At 43.6% G+C, this 24,631-nt stretch overlaps 1 protein-coding gene across 9 annotated transcripts in view; it reads left to right on the top strand.

Annotated features, from left to right (window-relative positions):
- LOC139537199 (unconventional myosin-XVIIIa-like) overlaps window positions 1-24,631 on the top strand; it is a 110,120-nt gene that overhangs the window by 64,482 nt on the left and 21,007 nt on the right. For all 9 annotated transcript variants that reach the window (XM_071338244.1, XM_071338243.1, XM_071338239.1 and 6 more), the window contains 16 exons: window positions 1,254-1,413; window positions 1,506-1,692; window positions 2,425-2,632; window positions 2,844-2,953; window positions 4,099-4,164; window positions 9,509-9,637; window positions 14,218-14,361; window positions 14,656-14,745; window positions 15,048-15,167; window positions 15,311-15,428; window positions 18,437-18,564; window positions 19,322-19,476; window positions 20,278-20,401; window positions 20,552-20,752; window positions 20,839-20,949; window positions 23,932-24,036. In XM_071338244.1, the coding sequence (XP_071194345.1) occupies window positions 1,254-1,413; window positions 1,506-1,692; window positions 2,425-2,632; window positions 2,844-2,953; window positions 4,099-4,164; window positions 9,509-9,637; window positions 14,218-14,361; window positions 14,656-14,745; window positions 15,048-15,167; window positions 15,311-15,428; window positions 18,437-18,564; window positions 19,322-19,476; window positions 20,278-20,401; window positions 20,552-20,752; window positions 20,839-20,949; window positions 23,932-24,036 (2,156 nt within the window). The remainder of the gene's footprint in view (window positions 1-1,253; window positions 1,414-1,505; window positions 1,693-2,424; window positions 2,633-2,843; window positions 2,954-4,098; window positions 4,165-9,508; window positions 9,638-14,217; window positions 14,362-14,655; window positions 14,746-15,047; window positions 15,168-15,310; window positions 15,429-18,436; window positions 18,565-19,321; window positions 19,477-20,277; window positions 20,402-20,551; window positions 20,753-20,838; window positions 20,950-23,931; window positions 24,037-24,631) is intronic.

Below are 24,631 nucleotides of genomic sequence, written 5' to 3'. Positions count from 1 at the left end.
CTGCTTAGTCGTATGAAATCCATAGATTAGGGCCTAATTTATTAATTTCAATTGACTGATTTCCTTATATGAACTGTAACTCAGTAAAATTGTTGCATGTTTTTTTTTTTTTTGTTCAGTATAGAATGTCGATAATACACAAAAATAAGCAATTAACCAAATACTGATAAGAAAAAACAATTTGATAGGAAGATATCGATGCTCCTGTGCCATCCATGGTACAGACTGGTTAAATTGCTGGGTGTAGAAGCTCATTTTGTAAAATGATATGCCATTTAGCAAATGCTTTTATCCAAAGCGACATACATCATGCGTGCGTACATTTTATGTATGGCTGGTCCCGGAAATGGAACCCACTACCCTGGCATTACAAGTGTCATGCTCTACCGAGTTAACAATTGAAAATCTTGGGTAGCAGAAACAAGTCGCACGTCTAGTTTTGAGGTTGTTGGATTTTCCAAATCAGCATTAGTGCCTATCAACCAACCGTTCTAACGTTCTTAATTCTTCAAACATTTTGATATCATCATTTTCAAATGTAATTGCATTCTAATGAATAGAATCACCATGGCAAAGCAATAAAATGGGTTTCAAATCAACGCTGTCACTCTTATCGACCAGACATTCTACATTCAAACATTCTACCAACTTTCCTTTGGATGATTTTTATGATTCAGAATTGTCATGACAATGCAAAGGAGTGAATGGATGTGCATCATCAGGTAAAGTCAGTTTTACGTTGAACCCACCAATACACTACCCTGGTCCCAGATCAGTTTGTGCTTTTGCCTACTGCGTCGTGATTGTCAAGCCAAACAATTGCATGGCAATTCCATAAGGAGTTGGGAAGAGAGCATAAACAGACTGGCAGTCAGGCTACCAATACAGTGGCAGAGTTGACAGATTACTTTAACAGAACTAATCACCCAGATATGTTGTGGTATGCAATGTGCCACTCTGTTTTACAGTGAAGAATAATAGAAACAATGGGGGAAAAACTATAGCAGCAAACAGTATTTATGTTCAAAGAATTCTCTGTTTTCTAAACTACCATATTCTAAAATAATTTTACTGCAAAAACACCAAAAATACAGGTTTATAGAAAGTATATTGTCTGCTCAAAGGTGACAATGATTTGTTGTTTTTCTTCTTTTTCACATTATGTTCATTACCACACATACTGTAGACATCCATACACGTAAACATTGGCATACATAATTGTTATCAACTCCTTTATCCTCTCTACTGGTCAGGTCACACCTTGCTGTTGAAGAGTGAGAGACTACATCACTTCCTGCTGGGCCACAGCCATGGTACAGACTGGGTGGAGTATGACGCCCGTGGTTGGCTGAGCCATGCTAAACAGAATCCTGTCTCGACCAATGCAGCGAGTCTCCTGCAGGACTCCCAAAAGTAACACCCGTCCCACATAATGTTTTAGCTTGATTGGCAACACTTGCAACAGACATTTCTGACCGTGTCGGATTTTTCGCTCTCCTCTCTAGGAAGAACATCAGTGGTCTGTTTATGAGTCGAGGGGGTGGGGCCACCATCCTGTCAGGCTCCATTGCTGGCCTTGAGGGCGTTTCCCAGCTGACCTTGCGGCGTGCCACCAGCATGAGGAAGACCTTCACCACCGGGGTGGCAGCCGTCAAGAAGAAGTCCTTCTGCATCCAGATCAAACTACAAGTGGTGAGAGGCTAGGGGCCATCTGCAGGGGCCAGGTCTGGTCGAGGGACTATATATAACTTATTATATTTCCACTTCTGTTCATGTTTCATTATGTGTATATCCACGTTGTGTTGGGCCACAAGACCCTCATATAAATCCTATACACGAGCTGATTCAGTAAATGGAGTCTTTTAATTAGCATTGCCTAATGTATGCCCTCCCTCTGAGAGAGGTGTTCACACAGCGTTTGGGGCGGTAGGTAGCCTAGCGGTTAATAACGTTGGGCCAGTAACCTAAAGGTTGCTGGCCCGAATCCCCAAGGCGACTAGGTGAAACATCTGCCTATGTACCCTTGAGTAAGTCACTTAGTCCTAATTGCTCCTGTAAGTCACTCTAGATAAGAGCGTCTGCTAAATGTATAATCTTTCTTACTATGTTTTTGCTGTGTTATAACAGCTTTAAAGGGTAGGAGCTAGAAGCCATCCCAGTGCAGGGTCTAGGCATTAGATTTCCTGGTCCAGAGTACATTTCTTAACTACACCATTTATTTCAACTCAAGCTGATTATTTTATGAGATTGCTTAATGTATGAAATGTGTGAGAGCCACTGTGTGGCGCCTTTGCATACGATTAACGACGTTTGATCTGTGATTAAATTGGGCTACTCTCTCAGTGCACGGTGAGGCCTTGCCCTATCCTCTAGTCCTCTATCACTGTTATCATTTGAGTCCCAGTTAACCCTTCTCTCCTTCAGGACGCTCTGCTGGACACGGTAAGGAGGTCCAGGGTTCACTTTGTCCACTGCTTGCTGCCCAATGCTGATGCCCTGCGGGCGGGCAGAGGGGAATTGGAGGCCCAGGGGGAAAGTGGAGACTCTGGCCTGATGCAGCTGGATGTGGCCCTGCTCCGGTCCCAGCTCCGCGGCTCCAAGCTGCTGGACGCCCTCAGAATCTACAGACAAGGTGAGAAGGCTGACAGAACTAGAGGCTGTGGTTGTTAGATGAAGGTCCTGAAGGGTCTGACCTGCCTAGACTGGAGTCTGGTTTCCTTCACAAACAAACCAAACGACCAACACTGCTCTACTGTATGTCACGTAGACTATGTGGTTAGAATAAATAGTTCTGTAAAACATTGTAGCTCCATAACCTTGCCCCCATGTCGTTGTCTTTACAGGATACCCTGATCACATGGTCTTCTCAGAATTCCGCCGCCGCTTCGATGTGCTGGCACCACACCTGACCAAGAAACTTGGCCGCAACTACATAGTGAAGGATGAGAAGAGGGTCAGTCTATTTTTCTTTGTGTGTGTGTGTGGAGCATAGATGAGGTCTGTAGTGTTACATTAATAAACTGAAGAGGCCATCTCCTTCCTGGCTGTCAGTAGCCCACTGACAGAGGAATAAACCTCTGTTAATCAGAGCCATTGTGATGACCTAATCAACATAGCAGAAGCAGAGACAGAAACGAAAGGCCTTCTAATTGCACTGGGGTTTAGGGCTAAACGTATCAACTTTGTGAAATATATTGTCTACCCTGGAGGCTGTCTGCCTGGTGGTTTTACCCTAATGATTTTCTTAGGATAGGAACTCTCCACTGCAATGGTTTATGTGCGATGTAAATGGTGAGAGGGCCTAAAAGTATTTTAGTGTGACCCAACCTGTGAAGGGAGGATTGCTAATGAGGGTTCCACTCTGAGGTTAACTATCAATGAGGGTCAATTGTGTATTGGTCCCCTGAAAGAGGAGCCAGGCTGAAGTGAAATGGTGGGGAAAAGAACACAAAAGCTACTCTTTACAGAAGAGTGTGAGAGACTGAGCGAAGGTGGTACAGAGAGAGAAAAGCAGTTTTCCCCTGCGTCAGTGTCTCGTAGCGGGGTTTCTGTGGAAACGTCGTCAGACAAAAGGCCCTCAGTGCTCGGTGCTGCAGCTCCTCTCACAGTGTAATCTAGATGGGGCCTTTCAGGCTGGAGGCTCAAGTGGACCTGTCCACACCACCCAGGGAAAGGGACGGCAGAGAGACACACAGAGACAGACCGTAACACAGAGAGGGAGAGCTGCAGGCGGTGCCCCTCTGCAGAGGCTGTATGTGTTCAAGGCTGCTATGGGGCCGAGACCACCACGGGGCCAGGAGGAACAAGCTTGGAGAAGGTGGATTCTGGAGGACGAGCTGTCTGGTCAGTTTTTGCCTCTCTCCCTGCACATGCTCTGTGTCCTTGAGAATAGGAGAGGAGAGGGTGGGGATCGGGCCGGATGTGTGAGGTAGAATGTGAAAGGACTACAGATCAGGGTTCTGTCAATCTGTCTGATTAGAGGAGTGGTTGTTGGGATGCTGGGATTGTGTCAGTTGGCAGCTCGACGGGACTGCTGTAGAGGGATAATCCGGGGTTGGAGGGGCAGGGAATGATCTGTGTGTCTGTGTGTGTTTCCAGGCGGTAGAGGAGCTGCTGGAGTCCCTGGACCTGGAGAAGAGCAGCTATCACATGGGACTGAGTAGGGTGAGTACCACTACTACCACTACTACCACAACATTAAAACACTTCACGCTTTGATTTAGTCACTGGTTAAACTACCTCTGTTCATATTATATTGAATGAAAAGGGGTTATAGAAACCCAGAAAACAGATGCTGTCCCATGCATACAGTAGGTTTCTTCAACTTGTAGCTAAAGATTCCTCCTTCCACGTGTTTTTCCTTGTGGAATCCCAGTAACAATTCTAAGGAGAGAGAACGTTTTCATAATGTTCCCCGTAATTTCCCCCTAATGTTTGGGGGTCTAGTTTTCTGTTAGTTAGGGGAACATTCTATCTTTGTTAGCAAAAATGTTCTGAGAACCTTTTTAGCATGTGTTTGTGTTAGGAGAACATTCCCTTAATGTCAAACAGAACTTATCTAACTAAGAACACGGTTACAATGTTAATGTTTTAGATGTGTTTTATTGAACGTTGCAAGAACATTCAAGTCCAGTTTTCTGAGGGTTATGAGAATATTCCATCAACGTTCTACCAAACATACACTGAACATGGTTGCCATGTTCTTAGAAAAATGTGTTTTTATTACACATTACACCTTGTAACTGTTGCCAAGCCCATCAAGGCCCTGATTGGTGAACCACTGATCCATTCACAGCTCTTTTTTTGTCTGTTGGCAAGGTTAGGGATACACACACAGTGCTTTCAACGTACGTATTTGACACCACATAAATTATTACATTGCATGTTCATTTATACAGTAATTATTATATGTTCTCACCTGGGATTTGAACTCACAACCTTATGGTTCACGACATTCATATATTTCTGCTACGTCACCATGTCTGTGTACATTATCAGTTATTTTTTACTATTCCAGGGGTGAAAGCAAGCTGGAATGGTCCGGTATAAACTACTGGCAAAATAAATAGTGGTGGTACGCCGTACCGGTAAAACATGAGCCTATCACAATAATGAAAAGAGATTCCATGAAAACTGTATGCGATCACAGTATTTATCATTACCTCATGTCAGTCGCATGAACAATTTGTGAATATTCTTGAAAACTTATGGAATACGCTCAAAATGCGGTGTGTTTCAACGATAACACATTTTTGCCAAGGCGAAGATAAGTGGCCGAGACCAAGACGCACATGGACAGCAGTGTATGCATCAATTGGAGTTACAAGACTTGTGCTGGAGGCTTAATGAATGACATTCACTGAATATGAAAGCAAGCATCAAGTAATGACAGAAGAGAAGCTGCATGTATCTAATTATAGACAAGTTGACTAACAAATAGCCTACCAAATGTCGGAAATTCTAAGCAGAAAAATACATATTTTAATGAGGCTTAAAACATGTATTTTGCCCATTTTAAAATGCTTATGGAGGATCAATATGATGTTGTCTGTATGATGTTGTCTGTGATTGTTTCTGTTGAATTGTGTATGTTTTGAAATGTTCTTGTCTGTATGTCTAAAACTGTACATGTCAACATGTTTACACAGGGCACAGCCGTAAAAGAGATCCAGGTCTCAGTCTGTTTTCCCTGTTAAAATAAAGATTTAATAATAAAAAAAATTAAAAAAATCATTAATTTAGAAGTGATGCCAGAATTATTTTAGTCCAGTAGCCTAATAGTTGGAATATAAGTCTGGACACTGACTATAGGCCTCACATTGAGCCTATTACAATATTCACTTCAGCAGAATTAAGTGTTCCTGGCCTACGTGCAATTTCTTTCAGCAGCATAAAAGCTGACAGTATTTTATTTTCAACCACATAAAATATGCGTCCAAGACTAACTAAAATATCAGAAACATGCGGGATTGTTTTCACAGTTTTTAATTTCCTTAAAACCGGTCAAAATTATGTCATTTGGAATTATCCCTGGTTTCTTAACGTCCTCGCTCCGTGACAGAAGCAGAAATTAAAGAGAACTTTACCGATGTCAACTAGATTGTTGATGGTACATTGATCATTCTATCGATTTATGACATTCTGGTGAGCAGGGCTTTATTTAATATTCTAGACGAGCATCAAGTAATGACAGAAGAGAAGCTGCATGTATCTAATTATAGACAAGTTGACTAACAAAAAGCCTACCAAATGTCGGAAATTCTAAGCAGAAAAATACATATTTTAATGAGGCTTAAAACATGTATTTTTTCCGCACCTCCTGTCATTACGCCATCCATGAGTAACGTGCGCAGGTAGCCTACATTAAGTAATAGTTTGACAATCAGTTAACATCATGACTAGTTGTGTTTATGACACATTACAAAGGGAGGCTAATACATTTTAAGTTAAAAGACATCTTTACTGTTAGGTCCATAGAGATCCTATTAAATGAATATGGATACTGTATGTAATTACTGTATATGATCAAATAGATAAGTACATGCACACAAAGCCCTTCATTTGATGAAATAATATTTTTTTGTGTAAAAAAAAGTAATTTCACATCACGTCTTGTTACTTTTGCCAAGCCAATCAAAGCCCTGATTGGTGAACCACTCATCCATTCATCTCTTTGTTTGGCAAGGTAAGGGAAACTCACGCACACAGTGCTTTTAACATAGTGTTTTCAACTTACATATTTGACACACAATTACATTTTTGCATGTTCATTTATACAGCAATTATTATTCAACATGTCCTCTCCTGGGATTTGAACTCACAACCTCTTGGTTCATGGTACATTGCATGGGACGTTGTACTCCGATCTTCCTGCGCTGCCACCATGTCCATGTCAGGTATCAGTTAATCTGACTAGTCTCTCATCATTGATTTGATTTACTTATTTCAGTAAATGAAGGGCTTTCTGTATATGAGACCTCCCATGTGTGCATGCACTTATCTATTTGATCATATACAGTAATTACATACAGTATCCATATTCATTTAATAGGATCTCTATGGACCTAACAGTAAAGATGTCTTTTAACTTAAAATGTATTAGCCTCCCTTTGTAATGTGTCATAAACACAACTAGTCATGATGTTAACTGATTGTCAAACTATTACTTAATGTAGGCTACCTGCGCACGTTACTCATGGATGGCATCATTTTATTTAACCTTTATTTAACTAGGCAAGTCAGTTAAGAACAAATTCTTATTTACAATGACGGCCAAACCCGGACGACGCTGGGCCAATTAGGCGCCGCCCTATGGGACTCCGAATCACAGCCAGATGTGATGCAGCCTGTAATGACAGGAGGTGCGGAATAAATAAATGTTCTTGCAACGTTCCCATAAAAACATCTTTAGAATATTAATATGTTTTGTTCTGAGAACATAGCAACCATGTTCTGTGTTTGTTTGGTGGAACGTTCATGGAATATTCTCCTAACCCTCGGAAACCCTCAGAAAACTGGACACAGGAATGTTCTTGTAACATTCTCATGAAACGTGTCTAGAATATTAATATCTTATGTTCTGAGAACATGGCAACCATGTTCTGTGTATGTTTGGTTGGAGGTTTATGGAATGTTTTGCTAACTCTCAGAAAACTGGACACATGAATGTTCTTGCAACATTCCCATGAAACGTGTCTAGAACATTATCTTAAGTTCTGGGTAAGTTCTATTTGACATTAAGGGAATGGTCATTTGGAAACATTCCTATGAAAACGTTATTTAATGACCTAATGAGACTGTAAAGTTGTAGGATTGTTTGTTGTTAGCTGGGATGTGTTTGTGACCCTGGGTGAACTGTCTTGACAAGTGTTGCCTGCCCTGGAAGTCTCTTGGCTGGGGAGGATGGGTCTGAGAGGCATGCCTGCCTTCCAGCCTCACCGCGAGACGCACAATCATGTCTCCTTTGTATTCATGTCGGTATAGAGTAATTTCTGGCAGGTGATGGTCTTCGATGTTGTCTTTCGCCCTGGCACTTGTAGACTAATCACAGTAAACACTGCTTGGCACACTTCTGTTTAATCCCATCAGCTGAGAAGTGGCCCATAGCCAACAAGAAAGTATTGTAATTAAAAATGGTAATTTCTTGGGAGACAGCTGTTGTTGCCTTCGGGGTTTGGAGATTGAAATGGCCTTTGGAGTAGATTAGCACCAAGATGGTGGTTCACAAAGCATTCCAACGGTGTCCTAGCAACAGCAGTGGCCTCAGCAGAATGCCAATTAACAGCAGCACCAAATCTTCTCATGACACTGGGTCCACCACACAACTCTCACTGTGGTAAACACTGCCACAACAGGAAGTCACGTCTCATGTCCACTTTGATTTACCCATTCTGATCATAATATGACGCCGACACCCAGAGATCTCCTAACTTGTGGTTTTCTGATATAGAGTTACATTATGGACAAAATGCATATGACAAACATGACTTTACTGTTTTATTTTGAAGCCAAAATTCATGACATTCTCCCTCTAACATTGCAGTACAGTGTGTTTTCTGAACCCCTCTTCGTATTGGTAATACAGTATATCCTGCTTAAATGTGTGTCTGTTCCACCTAATGGTTCTTTCATGTATGCCAGGGAGGTTTGATCTTTTATAAAGCACTGGAGCCTGTCAACTCTCCCATCACCATCCATCCTTCGCCTTTAAGCTGACTGACTGGCACCAGTCTTCACACTGTGCCTGACCCTGGCCTGATGATGTCTCTCAGAGTGTATGTGAATGATAGGAGATTGTCATGTGACGGCACTTCTACTGGCCCTTTAACTCTGTTTCATCTTTGACCCGGCCAATATGGACACAATGCTGACACTCTCTGGCAGAGATAACGGGCGCGTTTAAGCGGATCACTTTTGTCAAGTCGGTGACCGTCGTTTTTCACCGCCTTTCAAAGTCTGTTGCATTATGGGGAAGAATGACTGAAACAGGAGCTTTTGCGTGATTCATGTATACGGTGGAGTGATACAAATGAATGTGATATTTGAGGCTCTCTCACTGATTGATTGTACAATGTAGCCTACACGCATATGATGTCAGTTTGTGAGTGTGTGGTATGGGAGTTGGAGACATGTATATTTTGACATTATAAATAAAAACTTTCATAAACAACTTTAGTTTCCGACTTTCAGCTGTCACAGATATACCTCCCCAACTTCCCTCCTCGACTTTCGTCTACAGTCGGTTGCTTTCACCTTACCACTCAAACACGCTCAATTACTTTATACCCAATCTTCTTGGATTAAAGGGCTGTTGTCTTTAGACTACAGTGGATGGATCTACCGCTTTCTTGTTAATGTAATTTATTTGTGTAATAGGTGCTAAAAAGGCATACTTTCTTGAAGTCAATTTCAAGTCAATTTTTATTTAAATCAGCTTCAGACTTGAACAAACCTGACTATATCTATTTTGTTTGATGATGAACTAAAAGGTGTGTACTTTCCTCCCCAGTTGTTCTTCAGAGCAGGGACCTTGGCTAAACTGGAGGAGCAGAGGGATGAGCAGACCAGACACAACATCACCCTGTTCCAAGCAGCCTGCAGTGGGTACCTGGCCAGACAGGCCTTCAAGAAGAGGAAGGTAGGCATGACTCCACCACGGCTTCACGTCATCCAGATAGCTGTCAGAGAAGAAAGGCAGGATTTAAAGATAGAAGCAGGGAAGGAGACAAAGATGTACTGTGTATGTCAAGGCTATGACTGTGACTGTCCAATATGATCAGAATCTGTTTTATAGTTTGAAATCCAGGATTTATTTTCCATGATTTACATTGATAGTTTTTTTGTAGAGAACAGTTCAGTCTTCCTACTGTATATTCCCCCTGTTCCTGAAGTCTTTTTTTAGACTACGGCAAGCTCTACAGTAAACTCTACAGAACAATATTTTACTATTGATTTAGAGACAGAGAATAAAACTTAGAGAGATGTGGTTGCCTAGGAGTCTGGAGTGAAGGAGCCTGTTCCAGGTCCCATTTTAAAGGTTGTTTGCTCCGCCATAGGACTACAGCTAGCTCTGCTGTAAATCTCAAACTAATCACAACAGGACCTAGTAAATCTATTGGCCTAACCCCACCCCATCCCACCTGAATTCACTGATTCACTGTCACTATCTGCACCAGGGACAGGGGGGTGGCATGTCCCCCTTAATCACACTCTTATTGATCAGCTCGTTTTAAAAGCAGCCCTATTATACGTGCCAGCATCTCCTTCTCCTCAGTTCTATCTCTCCATTAATCTCTCTCCACATGATATGGGGCCATCTCTGGCGCTGATAGCATTTTTGCAGTTGATGTATGGAATCCAGCACTCCTCTCCTTCACTGTGTGATTACGCTCTGAGTGAGCAGGCTGCCTTCATCTGGCCTGGCTAGAACTGAGTTCACTGGCTGGTTCACCACCACCCACAGGACATCACTACACTCACTGGCTGGTACACAACCACCCACAGGACATCACTACACTCACTGGCTGGTTCACCACCACCCACAGGACATCACTACACTCACTGGCTGGTACACAACCACCCACAGGACATCACTACACTCACTGGCTGGTTCACCACCACCCACAGGACATCACTACACTCACTGGCTGGTACACAACCACCCACAGGACATCACCACACTCACTGGCTGGTACAGCACCACCCACAGGACATCACTACACTCACTGGCTGGTACACAACCACCCACAGGACATCACTACACTCACTGGCTGGTACAGCACCACCCACAGGACATCACTACACTCACTGGCTGGTACAGCACCACCCACAGGACATCACTACACTCACTGGCTGGAACTTTCCTTCACCTCCACACACGCTCTACACTACCTCCATTTCAGCCATGTCTTTGTACTCTCTTTGTTTCCAGGAAGCATCCATGTGGCTTTAAGCTTTCTGAGAAACGGACATACGCTGCAGTATCTTCCCAAGGTGGCCTATGGGAATCGTTTTTTAGCTAGTTGAGCAAAAAGCTGAAGTTTTTAGCCTTTAGACATTTTTGTTATCTCTGCTTCTATTAAAGATTTGTGCTTCTCTTTTTGCCCTCATGACAAAATAAGCAGCTTTTGAGTAATGGGCATGTGGTGGAAATAGGAACCCGGGAAAGGCCAAGGTTTTCTCTTATTAAGTTCAAAGGCCATCGTTCAGAGACTGAGGGTGAGGAGCGCTTTATAATCCACTGGAAAGGGCAGGAAATCACCACTGAGGAACTGTATGAAGACTGTACCATTACTAAATCCATTATTCGGGTCGCCTATTTTTTTTCTGAATGCTTTCTCCTCTGTTTCTTCCCGTACGTTTATCTTTAATAGAAAGATAAGATTCAATTGATTTTTTTATTGTAAAATCTTTGCCTCTGAACTGAAGTTCAGGTTTTTGTGAGGTAAGATGTAGTACTCAATTATGGGTGACGGCTAAGGTTCTGTGGTTTTTATCTGGTTAGCAGTGGTTGTTTCATATCAGTGTATGGAAACGGTTGTTTCTGTTCCAGTAGAAAAATAGAAGTCTAAGTCTGTTTGTGTATTTCTTGGTTTGGTGGTTCATTGTTCGCTGGAAATAATATCAGGTTTTTGACTTGATTTAACATTATATGAACTTTTTAGATAATGTGTTTGTCTGTAATTTCATATAAAGTCATAAACATATGAAGTCATGACTTGATGACTATGAAATTACAGACAAACACATTATCTAAAAAGTTCATATAATGTTCAATCAGGTCAAGAACCGGATATTATTTCCAGCGAACAATGAACCACCAAACCAAGAAATACACAAACAGACTTAGACTTCTATTTTTCTACTGGAACAGAAACAACCGTTTCCATACACTGATATGAAACAACCACTCCTAACCAGATAAAAGTCACAGAACCTTAGCTGCCCTAGATTGACTATAAAACAATGAGTTTTTCATTGCAAACCTCTTGAGTTTGTCTGGTTTAGTCAGTATAATAATGATGATAGACCAGGCCATGTGCGTTTCTCTGTCTGCCCTGAAAATATATAACATTTCACAGATATATGCAGTAGGTACAAAAGTAGTTATTCCAAATGCACCAGCCCAAGAAATAGAAAAGTGTAATTGGAGGAATGCGGTGAAGTGGTATATTACTGTGCGAATCGAGTTCCCTCCTCCCTCTTTCCTCCCGCCCTCTCTAGCAGGAAGATTAACGGAGTGTGTCTCTATCCAGAGGCCTGTCTTATAATAATGATTGTATAATGAAACCCACTAGGGCTCTCACTCGGTCTTCCCCGTTCATGAAATTTGATTAGGCTTCCATAATGTCACTGTATGATGTATCCGTTCTCAACAGATGTGCCGTGGTTAGATGGAAATACACTCTGAGAGTGTTAGGAATGTGTTCTATGGCAGCGGCAAACATACTAAAAGCCCATGGTGCTTGATAAGCGGCTGGCTGTGTCATAGAATGTCCTGTAACTTTTGATTGATTCATCATGGTTTCCAGAGCTTTTTGAAGTCATCCCAGCATGACTTCATCAGGAATATATATCTCCCTTTCGAGAAGAAACAATTTCCCTTTTGAAAGTGTGCCTGTGTCTCTCTCTCTCTCGTACAGTAGTGGAGGGAGGGCATATGGAAGACAGGATGTTTTCTTTTGAAACACAGCCCAGTGTTCCGCTGTGTGTTTTCTTTCCTCATGTATACCTCTGGGAGCCGGGGGGAATTGAACAGAGCAGCCGATGGGCTTCCTAATTAAGCGCTTGTTTTAAGTCAGGGAGTGCGGTGCTGAGTGGAAGCAGGTGGTGTGGGCGGGTGCTTCTGCTGCACCGTCAAGTAGAGCTCAGTCTTCACAAACACAGCGCACGCACGCACACATGCATGCGGACCACACACACATTCACGCACAGGTAGGAGAGAGACACACCGAACCAAAGCTATTACCCAGGCAATGACATCCACTCCTACCTAGCCCTATACTCTTACAAAAAAGGGTTCCAAAAGGGTTCTTCGGGGTCCCCTAGATAACACCGTTTTGTCTAAGAGTGTAGATGATTATGTCAGAATCTTGGCCCACGATTCACATCCTCTCCACAGACTGACATACAGTAGACAGACAGACACCCTCTCAATATGAATAGCCCTTTGTTTAGATATCTTCTGTTTGCCTCATTCATTAAGGTCTAAACATCACAAATGAGTCCTGTTGAATATGTCTGTCTGAGATTTGCTGAATGTAGCACTGTGTTACGGCTTTCATGGCGTAACAAATCCTAATTGGCCATAGAGGCTGACTTCGGGGCGGAATCTACTTGACGCTGGGAATATTGTGTTGTCTAATTGGGTTTTGCCATAATCTGCCGCCACTACAGATGCTCATGCACAAGCAGCATGGAAATCGTGTAACACTTGGAATCGGCTTCCAAGATGTATTGATGTTTGATATAATACATCAAAAGAGCTTCCAGCCTTGGAAAATAGTCTGCAGCAACCCTCCAGAGAAGGCTGACTGATGAGGCCTGGCTGGTTAGTCGATGCTGCAACACATGATTATTGGATGTGTACATGTCCAGCCATCCTGTACGTCAATAACATGGAGACTAGGGCTAGGGTTTCTCAAGATCAAAAATGGCACGTTATTCAATAGTAAAGAGTAAATCACAGTGAAGTTTAGGCTGATAATACTAATCTGATGAGATATTCATTCTCTGTAGTTAGTGCGTTGAGTGGCTCTCTGTACTCTATTTCTGTAGTAGAGCTCTGCTGCACTGTACCTCCTCTGCACTGTACTGCACTGTGCTTCCACTCTCTCCTCTGCACTGTACTGCAATGTGCTTCCACTCTCTCCTCTGCACTGTACTGCACTGTGCTTCCACTCTCTCCTCTGCACTGTACTGCACTGTGCTTCCACTCTCTCCTCTGCACTGTACTGCAATGTGCTTCCACTCTCTCCTCTGCACTGTACTGCACTGTGCTTCCACTCTCTCCTCTGCACTGTACTGCACTGTGCTTCCACTCTCTCCTCTGCACTGTACTGCACTGTGCTTCCACTCTCTCCTCTGCACTGTACTGCACTGTGCTTCCACTCTCTCCTCTGCATTCACACTCTCTCAGCCCCATACAGTACAGTCCACTACCGTCCCACCCACTCTCTTTCTCTGTGGGCTGTGTTTCTCTCTCTGTGTGCTGAGCAGACCCACGACCTGGCCATCCGCTGCATCCAGAAGAACATCAAGAAGAACAAGGGAGTGAAGGGCTGGCCCTGGTGGAAGCTGTTCACCACCGTACGGCCGCTCATCGAGGTGCAGCTCACAGAGGAACAGATTCGAGGAAAAGATGTGAGTATCTCTGTCTCTCTTTCTGACTGTAATCGCCTGTTTAGCCATCCAACCTCACCCACTGCAAATCTGCTCCACATGACTAAAGTAAGGGTTTGCATACTTGGAAATGTGTGATTGCACACCCACGACCATGAGTCAAGTCTCCAGAGTTGCTATATGATGTCAGGTGGGAGTGGTGAATATCTCCATAGTGTTGGACAGGATTCCAATATGGCTACCTCTGCTGTAGCTATTTTCTACTGTCTCTTTCCCGTTCTTATATTTGTCCTTGTACTGTATGTTCTCTTCCAGGAGGAGATCCAGCATCTGAAGGGCAAGCTGGAGAAGACTGAGAAAGAGAGAAACGAAGTGAGATTGAACAGTGATCGACTGGAGAGCAGGGTGAGTCTCCTGGGGCCTTTCTTCTATGCACTGCATTCTGGGAGACAGCGTTTGCTGCAGGAGTAGTATAAAGTAACTCAGTCATACTGTCTTCATTCACCAGAAGCTGTGTCAGGTTATCAACTCAAACAGTCCACCTTTGTTCAATGTTTGACTCCGTCTGTGATAAGAAAAGTAGGCTGAGGATATGACTCTCGGGCTTCATAGGTAGCCTTTTGATGGTGTGTTTGTAGTGCACTGTGACCGAAGATAGGCCAGGCCATGGGGCATACACATTAAATACTGTGTGTGTGTTCCTCCAGATCACAGAGTTGTCAGCGGAGCTTGCGGATGAGAGGAACACTGGAGAGTCGGCCTCCCAGCTGCTGGAGACAGAGACGTCTGAGAGACTGAGACTGGAGAAAGACATGAAGGACCTACAGGTACAGACAGACTCACTCACTCTCGAGTGTCTGTACTTACACTACTGTTGTGCGCCTAAGTAATAGGACAGGGAAGATGGAGCACGAACGTAACATTTAGTAGGGGGAATATTAAATTTTCTGTCTACCTCTGTCTACCTCAGGCTAAGTTTGACTTGATGAAGAAGCAGATGGAGTGTATGGAGATGGAGGTGATGGAGGCTCGTCTCATCAGAATGGCAGAGATCAACGGGGACATGGACGACGACGATGATGATGCAGGTGAGTTCTTCTGCTGCCTAAAGTCTCTTATCCACACAAACCCACTGAATGCCTGGTGACTATACTGTTGTCATTATGGCTGAGTGAAGGAAAGGCATTAAACATATAATAAATATTTAAAAAACGAATTAAATTCTATTTGTCACGTGCCGAATACAACGGGTGTAGACTTTAAAACCTCTACAGGATCGGTGGGTCCCCCGCGGGACGGTTGAGCTAACATAGGCTAATGTGATTAGCATAAGGTTGTAAGTAACAAGAACATTTCCCAGGACATAGACATATCTGATATTGGCAGAAAACTTACATTCGTGTTAATCTAACTGCACTGTCCAATTTACAGTAGCTATTACAGTGAAATAATACCATGTTATTGTTTGAGGAGAGTGCACAGTTATGAACTTGAAAATGTATTAATAAACCAAGTAGGCACATTTCGGCAGTCTTGTTTCAATTTTTTTTACAGAAATGCAATGGTTCATTTGATCAGTCTAAAACTTTGCACATACACTGCTGCCATCCAGTGGCCAAAATCTAAATTGCCTGGGCTGGAATAATACATTATGGCCTTTCTCTTGCATTTCAAAGATGATGGTCCAAAAAATACAATGGTTTTTTTCTTTGTACTATCTTTTACCAGATCTAATGTGTTATATTATCCTACATTAATTTCACATTTACACAAACTTCAAAGTGTTTCCTTTCAAAAGGTATCAAGAATATGCATATGAATGCTTCAGGTCCTGAGCTACAGGCAGTTAGATTTGGGTATGTCATTTTAGGTGAAAAATTGAAAAAAAGGGGCTTGATACTCATGAAATGCTTGCCTAACATGAGGAATAAAATACACGAGAATGGAGCTACTGTATATACAGGGAATACTAGTACCAGATCAATGTGCAGTGGTATGAGGTACTTAAGGTAGATATGTACATGAAGGCAGGGTAAAGTGACTAGGCATCAGAATAGATAATAATAAGAGGTGTAACCATTTAATTAACTATTTAGCAGTCTTATGGCTATTTAGCAGTCTTATGGCTTGGGGGTAGAAGCTGTCTCAGAGCATGTTGGTCTTAGAGCCGATGCTCCGGTACCGTTAGCCGGACGATAACAGAGTAAACTCCGACATCGCCTGATATAGAGGTCCTGGATGGCAGGGAGTTCGGCCCCAGTGATGTACTGGGCTGTCTGCACCACCCTCCGTAGCACTTTGCGGTCGAGGGCAGTGCATTATCATACCAAGCGGTGATGCAGCCAGCCAAGATCCTCTCGATGGTGCAGCTGTAGAACTTTTTGAGTACCCATGCCAAATCTTTTCAGCCTCCTGAGGGGGAAGAGGCGATGTCTTGCCCTCTTCACGACTGTGTGGGTGTGTGTGGACCATGTTAAGTCCTTAGTGACGTGGACGCCAAAGAACTTGAAGCTCTCAACCCGCTCCATAGCACTGTCTACTGGTATAAGACTACTGGTATAAGAGGATACTCACAAATGACATTGGAAAGAGTGGGTTGTAAGTTGTATTATGATCACCTTTGTTTTTCAGAGGCCAACAGACACAGCTTAGAAAGGGGCCAATGGTATGTAACTTTTTGAGCGACCCGACCAAATTCACTAGAAATGCGCGTTATAGATCTATCATTCTCATTGAAAGCAAGCCTAAGAAGCGGTAGATCTGTTCTATGTGCACTATTTCTATGCTTTTCCTTAAGTTTCGTACAATATTTGTGGTTATGGAAACTATATTTCACAGCGGTTTAGATGGTACAATGAATCTCTACACTATACTTGTTTTGTCAAATAAACTGAAATTAGGCGAACTATTCGAATTTTTGCAACCTGGGGCGATTTCTGCATAGAGTATTGTGTGACTCATCCTTAGTACAATATTTGAGACTCCATACAGTAGGAAATTGGGTCAAAAGTTGCATTATAATATAACTGGACCATGAATTTACCTATCTTCTGTGGAATTAAGATGCCCATTGTCAGGCCTTAGCCCTCTCTCTCCTCTGATCTTCTGCATTGAGGGAGGTGTCATGCTGTGAGTGTATTGTCCTTGAGTCTCTCTGTGCCAGTGAGTCAAGGAGCTCGAATACCCGGCCTCCATAAAGCCAGAGTGGGGAGGTTTCAGATAAATTAGAAAATAATCTTGTGGATCAGAGCCGGTGGCCCCTGGAAGCTGTCATTATACTATATATATGCAAATGTCTGTTCATAATGGAAAGCCCCAGTGTTTCTGTGTGAAGGGGGAATGGACAGCCTCTCAAACGATAAGTCTGAGAAATGAACCTGGACCCGCCTCTACTCTCTGCTGTTTTGGTGTAGATAGTCTCTGACAGCCACAGCTCTGGGCTAAATTAAAGCTCTAGATTAGATTAGATCGATTAGATTAGTTTATTAGTTACATGCACAGGGTCACAGATGTAATCGCAGGGTACAGTGAAATTCGTATTCTCCGAGCTCCAACAGTACAAGTCAAAAAAAGAGAAGTGAATGATATTATAATGTTATTATTTTTATTATTATTATTATTAATAATAATAATACATGCACATTTACAACTGTAGCTACGCTGTTAGGTTCTGCCCTTCCACCATAAACCCTTATAGATTCCATACTCTGTGTTTTCAATGGTGTCAAGTCCATTTTTAAATTAATCTCCTTGCAGTTGATGAACTTTCGATGTCATCTTCCCTCAGTAGAGACGATGTCTTGAGGGACACTCTTGTTCCCTTGAGTTTCTTGAAGGTTTTTCTTTGTATTATCAAGTTATGATGAAAAGTTTACTAGAAGTTTCCGTGTCTGTTGTTGGCAACGCTTGAATGTGAGACACAGAAAATCTTCTCTGACCTAATGATCCTCAGCAGCATCCACTGGCTCAGTCACATTGAGCCTCCATCCTCGTTCAGTCAGCCAATCTAGCATTAAAGGATTGGTCACTCCAAATGTCCCATGGTCTGTCTCCATCACTCCCTGACCATATGTACTGTCCTTGGTCTGTCTCACAGGAGGAGAGTGGCGGTCGAAGTACGACCGAGCCATCCGGGAGACTGAGTTCACCAAGAAGAGACTTCAGCAGGAGTTTGAAGACAAGCTGGAGACCGAGCAGCAGAATAAAAGACACCTGGAGAGAAGGGTACAGCACATCATTTATGTCCAAATACCTCCTTTTTGTTTGCGCGTTTAGCCCAGTAATCCAAATTCATGAGGCGCGAGCAGACGAAAAGTCCAAAAGTTCCGTTACAGTCCGTAGAAACATGTCAAACAATGTATAGAATCAATCTTTAGGATGTTTTAATCATAAATCTTCAATAATGTTTCAACCGGAGAATTCCTTTGTCTTCAGAAATGCAATGGAACGCAAGCTAACTCTCACGTGAACGCGCATGGTCAGCTCATGGCCAGCTCATGGCACTCTGCCAGACCCCTGACTCAAAGAGCCCTCATTCCCCCCTCCTTCACAGTAGAAGCATCAAACAAGGTTATAAAGACTGTTGACATCTAGTGGAAGCCTTAGGAAGTGCAATATGACCAATATCCCACTGTATATTCGATAGGCGATGAGTTGAAAAACTACAAACCTCAGATTTCCAACTTCCTGGTTGGATCTTTTCTCAGGTTTTCGCCTGCCATATGAGTTCTGTTTTACTCACAGACATCATTCAAACAGTTTTAGAAACGTCAGAGTGTTTTCCATCCTAATATACTAATAATATGCATATCTTAGCTTCTGGAACTGAGTAGCAGGCAGTTTACTCTGGGCACCTTATTCATCCAAGCTACTCAATACTGCCCCCAGCCATAAGAAGTTAATTCCATATTGCCCCCTTGTGTACTGTAGTGATATCTCATACTGTATGATAGTAGAGTACTCATACTGTGTGGGTGTGTAGCTGACTGACTTGCAGGCGGACAGTGATGAGGTGCAGCGCTCTGTGCAGCAGCTGAAGAAGAAGTGTAGCAGATTGACAGCTGAGCTGCAGGACACCAAGCTGCACCTGGAGGGCCAGCAGAGCCGCAACCACGACCTGGAGAAGAAACAGAGGAAGTATGTACACGTACGCACACTCGCAGGCACACACACCAATACACAATGGTAAAGTCTTCATTCACCAGCTCTGGTTATTTAACACTGACTATAGATATAAGAAACCTCCGTTCGGTCACATATACTGTAGCACTAGATGACTGACCATCCAAAGAGGGAGAAGTGATGAACCTGTTTCTTTGTCTGCTGAAATGTCCTCACTCTCACTAGCTGACCTACCTAGGATACTACTACACATTTCTTCATTTGAACAGAGAATAGAGACTGGCTGTAATCTGTGGAATTGCATTAGCCAAGGGAATGAGTCAGACTTTTAGAACTTGAGAGGTTTGTGCTGTGACAGAATGTGATCTCTCCCCTGGGGCTAATTGAAGATGCTCTGTGAGAGTAATCATTTTCAGCTGTGCAAAGCCGAGGACGGCTCCTCTTAGAGAAGAAAAAGAGAATTAAGAGACCTGACAGTTCAGAACACTTCACAATTCAGCTGAACACTCCTAAGTATAGCTGGCCCAGACAATTGAATAGAACATTATGCTCATGATGAGAATGTTATTGTAAATTAACAGCCCACTCTTAACATTTAAAGGTGAGTGCTGATAATGAGGTTAAAATTGAGGCTATACTGCTAGCAATAGTCCTCAGTGGGATGAGAGGAAGTGAAATAGTTTTTTATTTCAATAAATTCAGTTGTAAATGATTTAACTCAACAAATGGTTCTGGTTAAATATTTGATCTTAGGAGAGGTCTTGAGGCCTGTATGACGGCCTGTCAGTAGTGTAACATGAGTGTTGTGTGTTGCAGGTTTGACTTGGAGCAGAACCAGGCCCAGGACGAGGTGCTGAGGGAGAAGAACCTGAGAGAGAAGCTGGGCCGGGAGAGAGACATGATGACTGGGGAGCTGTTCAGTCTGCGACAGCAGCTGCAGGTACCAGCTGGACATGGATGATAGATCATAATGTTATCGTTGCCCCTGGGAAGACCATGTTCTCCATGTCCTCTGTATGTCTTCTGGGCTGGTCCAGGAGTCCTCTGAGTATCCCTGTCTCTTTACTGCTCCCTGCCTGCCTGCCTGCAGGACAAAGACATGGAGCTGTGTGCCGTCCAGCTGAAGGTGGAGCAGCTGGATGCGGAGCTACAGGACCTGTCCTCCCAGGAGTCCAAGGACGAGGCGTCGCTGTCCAAGACCAAGAAGACCCTCCGCGACCTGGAGGCCAAGGTCAAAGACCAGGAAGAGGAGCTGGACGAGCAAGCCGGGACCATCCAGATGCTGGAGCAGGTAGAGGAGGTGGTGAAGAGGGGAACGATACAGAGCCCTTATAGGAGTTGCCGGTCTATAACAGTCTATTTGTGTGTGTCCTTCAGGCCAAGCTGCGTCTGGAGATGGAGATGGTGAGTCTGCGGCAGACCCACTCCAAAGACATCGAGAGCAAGGATGAGGAGGTGGAGGAGATCAGGCAGTCCTGCAGTAAGAAGGTATGGAGGCCTGCTCACACTCAGCACACGACTGTATTTTCCACAGCAGTACTATTTGTGATTTTATCAGCTATGCATAACCTCCCTACTTTAGAAAAACAAAATGCCGACCCATGTCAAGTATACAACAGCTCTGACAGGCACTTCAACTAACACACACAATAATGTGTAGGCAATCGTGTCAAATTACGCTGCACTCTGAATTCCTATCTTGACTGCCTTAATTTCCCCAATAGCAACAAGTCATGGCAACCATATCTGGAAATGACTGTTGACGTGATTTGTCGTCATTTGTAATGTTTTGATTACGTACTTGTATAATTTTTTATACATTTTTACCCACAGTAATTTCACATTGACAGTCAGGCATATAGTGCCGCATAGAGTTGATCTGCCCTCAACCTTTATCCCTATGGGGATGACATGTGGCGAGATAGATGATACTGACACTGCAGTGATGGTCATCTGTCAGCCTGTCCCAATGACTGTGTAGTTAATGTTATCAATCAATCAATCACATGTATTTGTAAAGCCCTTTTTACATCAGCTGATGTCACAAAGTGCTATACAGAAACCCAGCCTAAAACCCCAAACAGCAAGCAATGCAGGTGTAGAAGCACGGTGGCTAGGAAAAACTCCCTAGAAAGGCCAAAACCTAGGAAGAAACCTAGAGAGGAACCAGGCTATGAGGGGTGGCCAGTCCTCTTCTGGCTGTGCCAGGTGGAGATTATAACAGAACATGGCCAACATGTTCAAATGTTCATAGATGACCAGCAGAGTCAAATAATAATAATCACAGTGGTTGTACAGGGTGCAACAGGTCAGCACCTCAGGAGTAAATGTCAGTTGGCTTTTCATAGCCGATCATTCAGAGTATCTCTACCACTCCTGCTGTCTCTAGAGAGTTGAAAACAGCGGGTCTGGGACAGGTAGCACGTCCGGTGAATTGGTCAGGGTTCCATAGCCGCAGGCAGAACAGTTGAAACTGGAGCAGCAGCACGACCAGGTGGACTGGGGACAGCAAGGAGTCATCAGGCCAGGTAGTCCTGTGGCATGGTCCTAGGGCTCAGGTCCTCTGAGAGAGAGAAAGAAAGAGAGAAAAAGAGAGAGAATTAGAGAGAGCATACTTAAATTCACACAGGACACCGGATAGACAGGAGAAATACTCCAGATATAACAGACTGACCCTAGCCCCCGACACATAAACTATTGCAGCATAAATACTGGAGGCTGAGACAGGAGGGGTCGGGAGACACTGTGGCCCTGTCCGACGATACACCCGGACAGGGCCAAACAGGCAGGATATAACCCTACCCACTTTGCCAAAGCACAGCCCCCACACCACTAGAGGGATATCTTCAACCACCAACTTACCATCCCGAGACAAGGCAGAGTATAGCTCACAAAGATCTCCCCCACGGCACAACCCAAGGGGGGGCGCCAACCCGGACAGGAAGACCACGTCAGAGACTCCACCCACTCAAGTGACTCACCCATCCTAGGGATTGCATGGAAGAGCACCAGTAAGCCAGTGACTCATCCCCAGTAATAGGGTTTCCCACTGGAGAGAGGGGAACCGGCCAGCCAGAGACAGCAAGGGCGGTTCGTTGCTCCAGTGCCTTTCCATTCACCTTCACACTCCTGGGCCAGACTACACTCAATTGAAGGACCTACTGAAGAGATGAGTCTTCAATAAAGACTTGAAGGTTGAGACCAAGTCTGCGTCTTTCACATGGATAAGCAGACCATTCCATAAAAATCTATCTCTATAGGAAAAAGCCCTGCCTCCAGCTGTTTGCTTAGAAATTCTAGGGACAGTAAGGAGGCCTGCGTCTTGTGACCGTAGCGTACGTGTAGGTATGTATGGCAGGACCAAATCGGAAAGATAGTTAGGAGCAAGCCCATGTAATGCTTTGTTGGTTAGCAGTAAAACCTTGAAATCAGCACTTGCCTTAACAGGAAGCCAGTGTAGAGAGGCTAGCACTGATCAAATTATTTGGTTCTAGTCAAGATTCTAGCAGCTGTGTTTAGCACTAACTGAAGTTTATATAGTGCTTTATCCAGGTAGCCGGAAAGTAGAGCATTGCAGTAGTCTAACCTAGAAGTGACAAAAGCATGGATTCATTTTTCTGCATAATCTTTGGACAGAAAGTTTCAGATTTTTGCAATGTTACGTAGATGGAAAAAGCGGTCCTTGAAACAGTCTCGATATGTTCGTCAAAAGAGTGTCTCCCGGGTGGCGCAGTGGTCTAGGGCACTGCATCGCAGTGCTAGCTGCGCCACCAGAGTCTCTGGGTTCACTCTGGGTTCACGCCAAGGCTCTGTCGCAGCCGGCCGCAACCGGGAGGTCCGTGGGGCGACGCACAATTGGCATAGCGTCGTCCAGGTTAGGGAGGGTTTGGCCGGTAGGGATATCCTTGTCTCAGTATGTAAAATGTAATAAAATGTATGCACTCTACTGTAAGTCGCTCTGGATAAGAGCGTCTGCTAAATGACTAAAATGTAAAATGAAAATGTAAGAGAGATCCGGGTCCAGAGTAACGCCGAGGTCCTTCACAGTTTCATTTGAGACGACTGTACAACCATCAAGATTAATTGTCAGATTCAACAGAAGATCTCTTTGTTTCTTGGGACCTAGAACTAGCATCTCTGTTTTGAGTTTAAATGTAGAAAATTTGCCGCCATACACTTTTTTATGTCTGAAACACAGACTTCCAGGGAGGGCTTTACCATGTTTCATCGAAATGTACAGTTGTGTGTTGTCCGCATAGCAGTGAAAGTTAACATTATGTTTCCGAATGACATCCCCAAGAGGTAAAATATATAGTGAAAACAATAGCGTTCCTAAAACGGAGCCTTGAGGAACACCGAAATTTACAGTTGATTTGTCAGAGGACAAACCATCCACAGAGACAAAGTCTACTGAGTCTACTGATCTTCCTCCTGTATGTCTCTGTCTCTGTCTGTCTGTCCATTCTACAGCTGAAGCAGATGGAGGTACAGCTGGAGGAGGAGTATGATGACAAGCAGAAAGTCCTGCGTGAGAGGAGAGAGCTGGAGACCAAATTGCTGTCTGCCCAGGACCAGGTACTCCATCACACTGTTACTGATGTGTGTGTGTGTGCATGCGTGTGAGCACATCTGGGTGCTCATCACCCCGTCATTGTAAATAAGAATTTGTTCTTAACTGACTTTCCTAGTTAAATAAATAAAAATAAATATTTTTAAATCACTCTGACAGGCTGTCTACACTGCTTGCCTCGCGTGCGCGAGCTTTGCAAAATAAATTTTGAAATCTATATTATTCAATTATTGCACCCACACTGCTTGCACGCGCCAACGAGCGTCTGCGTTGCCAAGGGCTATCACGGAACTCAAACCAGCTGCGCACGTGCACCATCATGCATAAATGTATTTTGTCCCCCCACACCAAACGCGATCACGACACGCAGGTTAAAATATCAAAACAAACTCTGAACCAATTATATTAATTTTGGGACAGGTCGAAAAGCATTAAACATGTATGGCAATTTAGCTAGCTAGCTAGCTTGCACTTGCTAGCTAATTTGTCCTATTTAGCTAGCTTGCTGTTGCTAGCTAATTTGTCCTGGGATATAAACATTGAGTTGTTATTTTACCTGAAATGCACAAGGTCCTCTACTCCGCCAATTAATCGACACAT

Source organism: Salvelinus alpinus, chromosome 13, assembly GCF_045679555.1.
Source record: "Salvelinus alpinus chromosome 13, SLU_Salpinus.1, whole genome shotgun sequence".
In the NCBI taxonomy this organism is placed as follows: Eukaryota; Metazoa; Chordata; class Actinopteri; order Salmoniformes; family Salmonidae; genus Salvelinus; species Salvelinus alpinus.
Note: the sequence above shows the minus strand (reverse complement) of the source record. Positions and strands in the feature narration are given on the sequence as shown.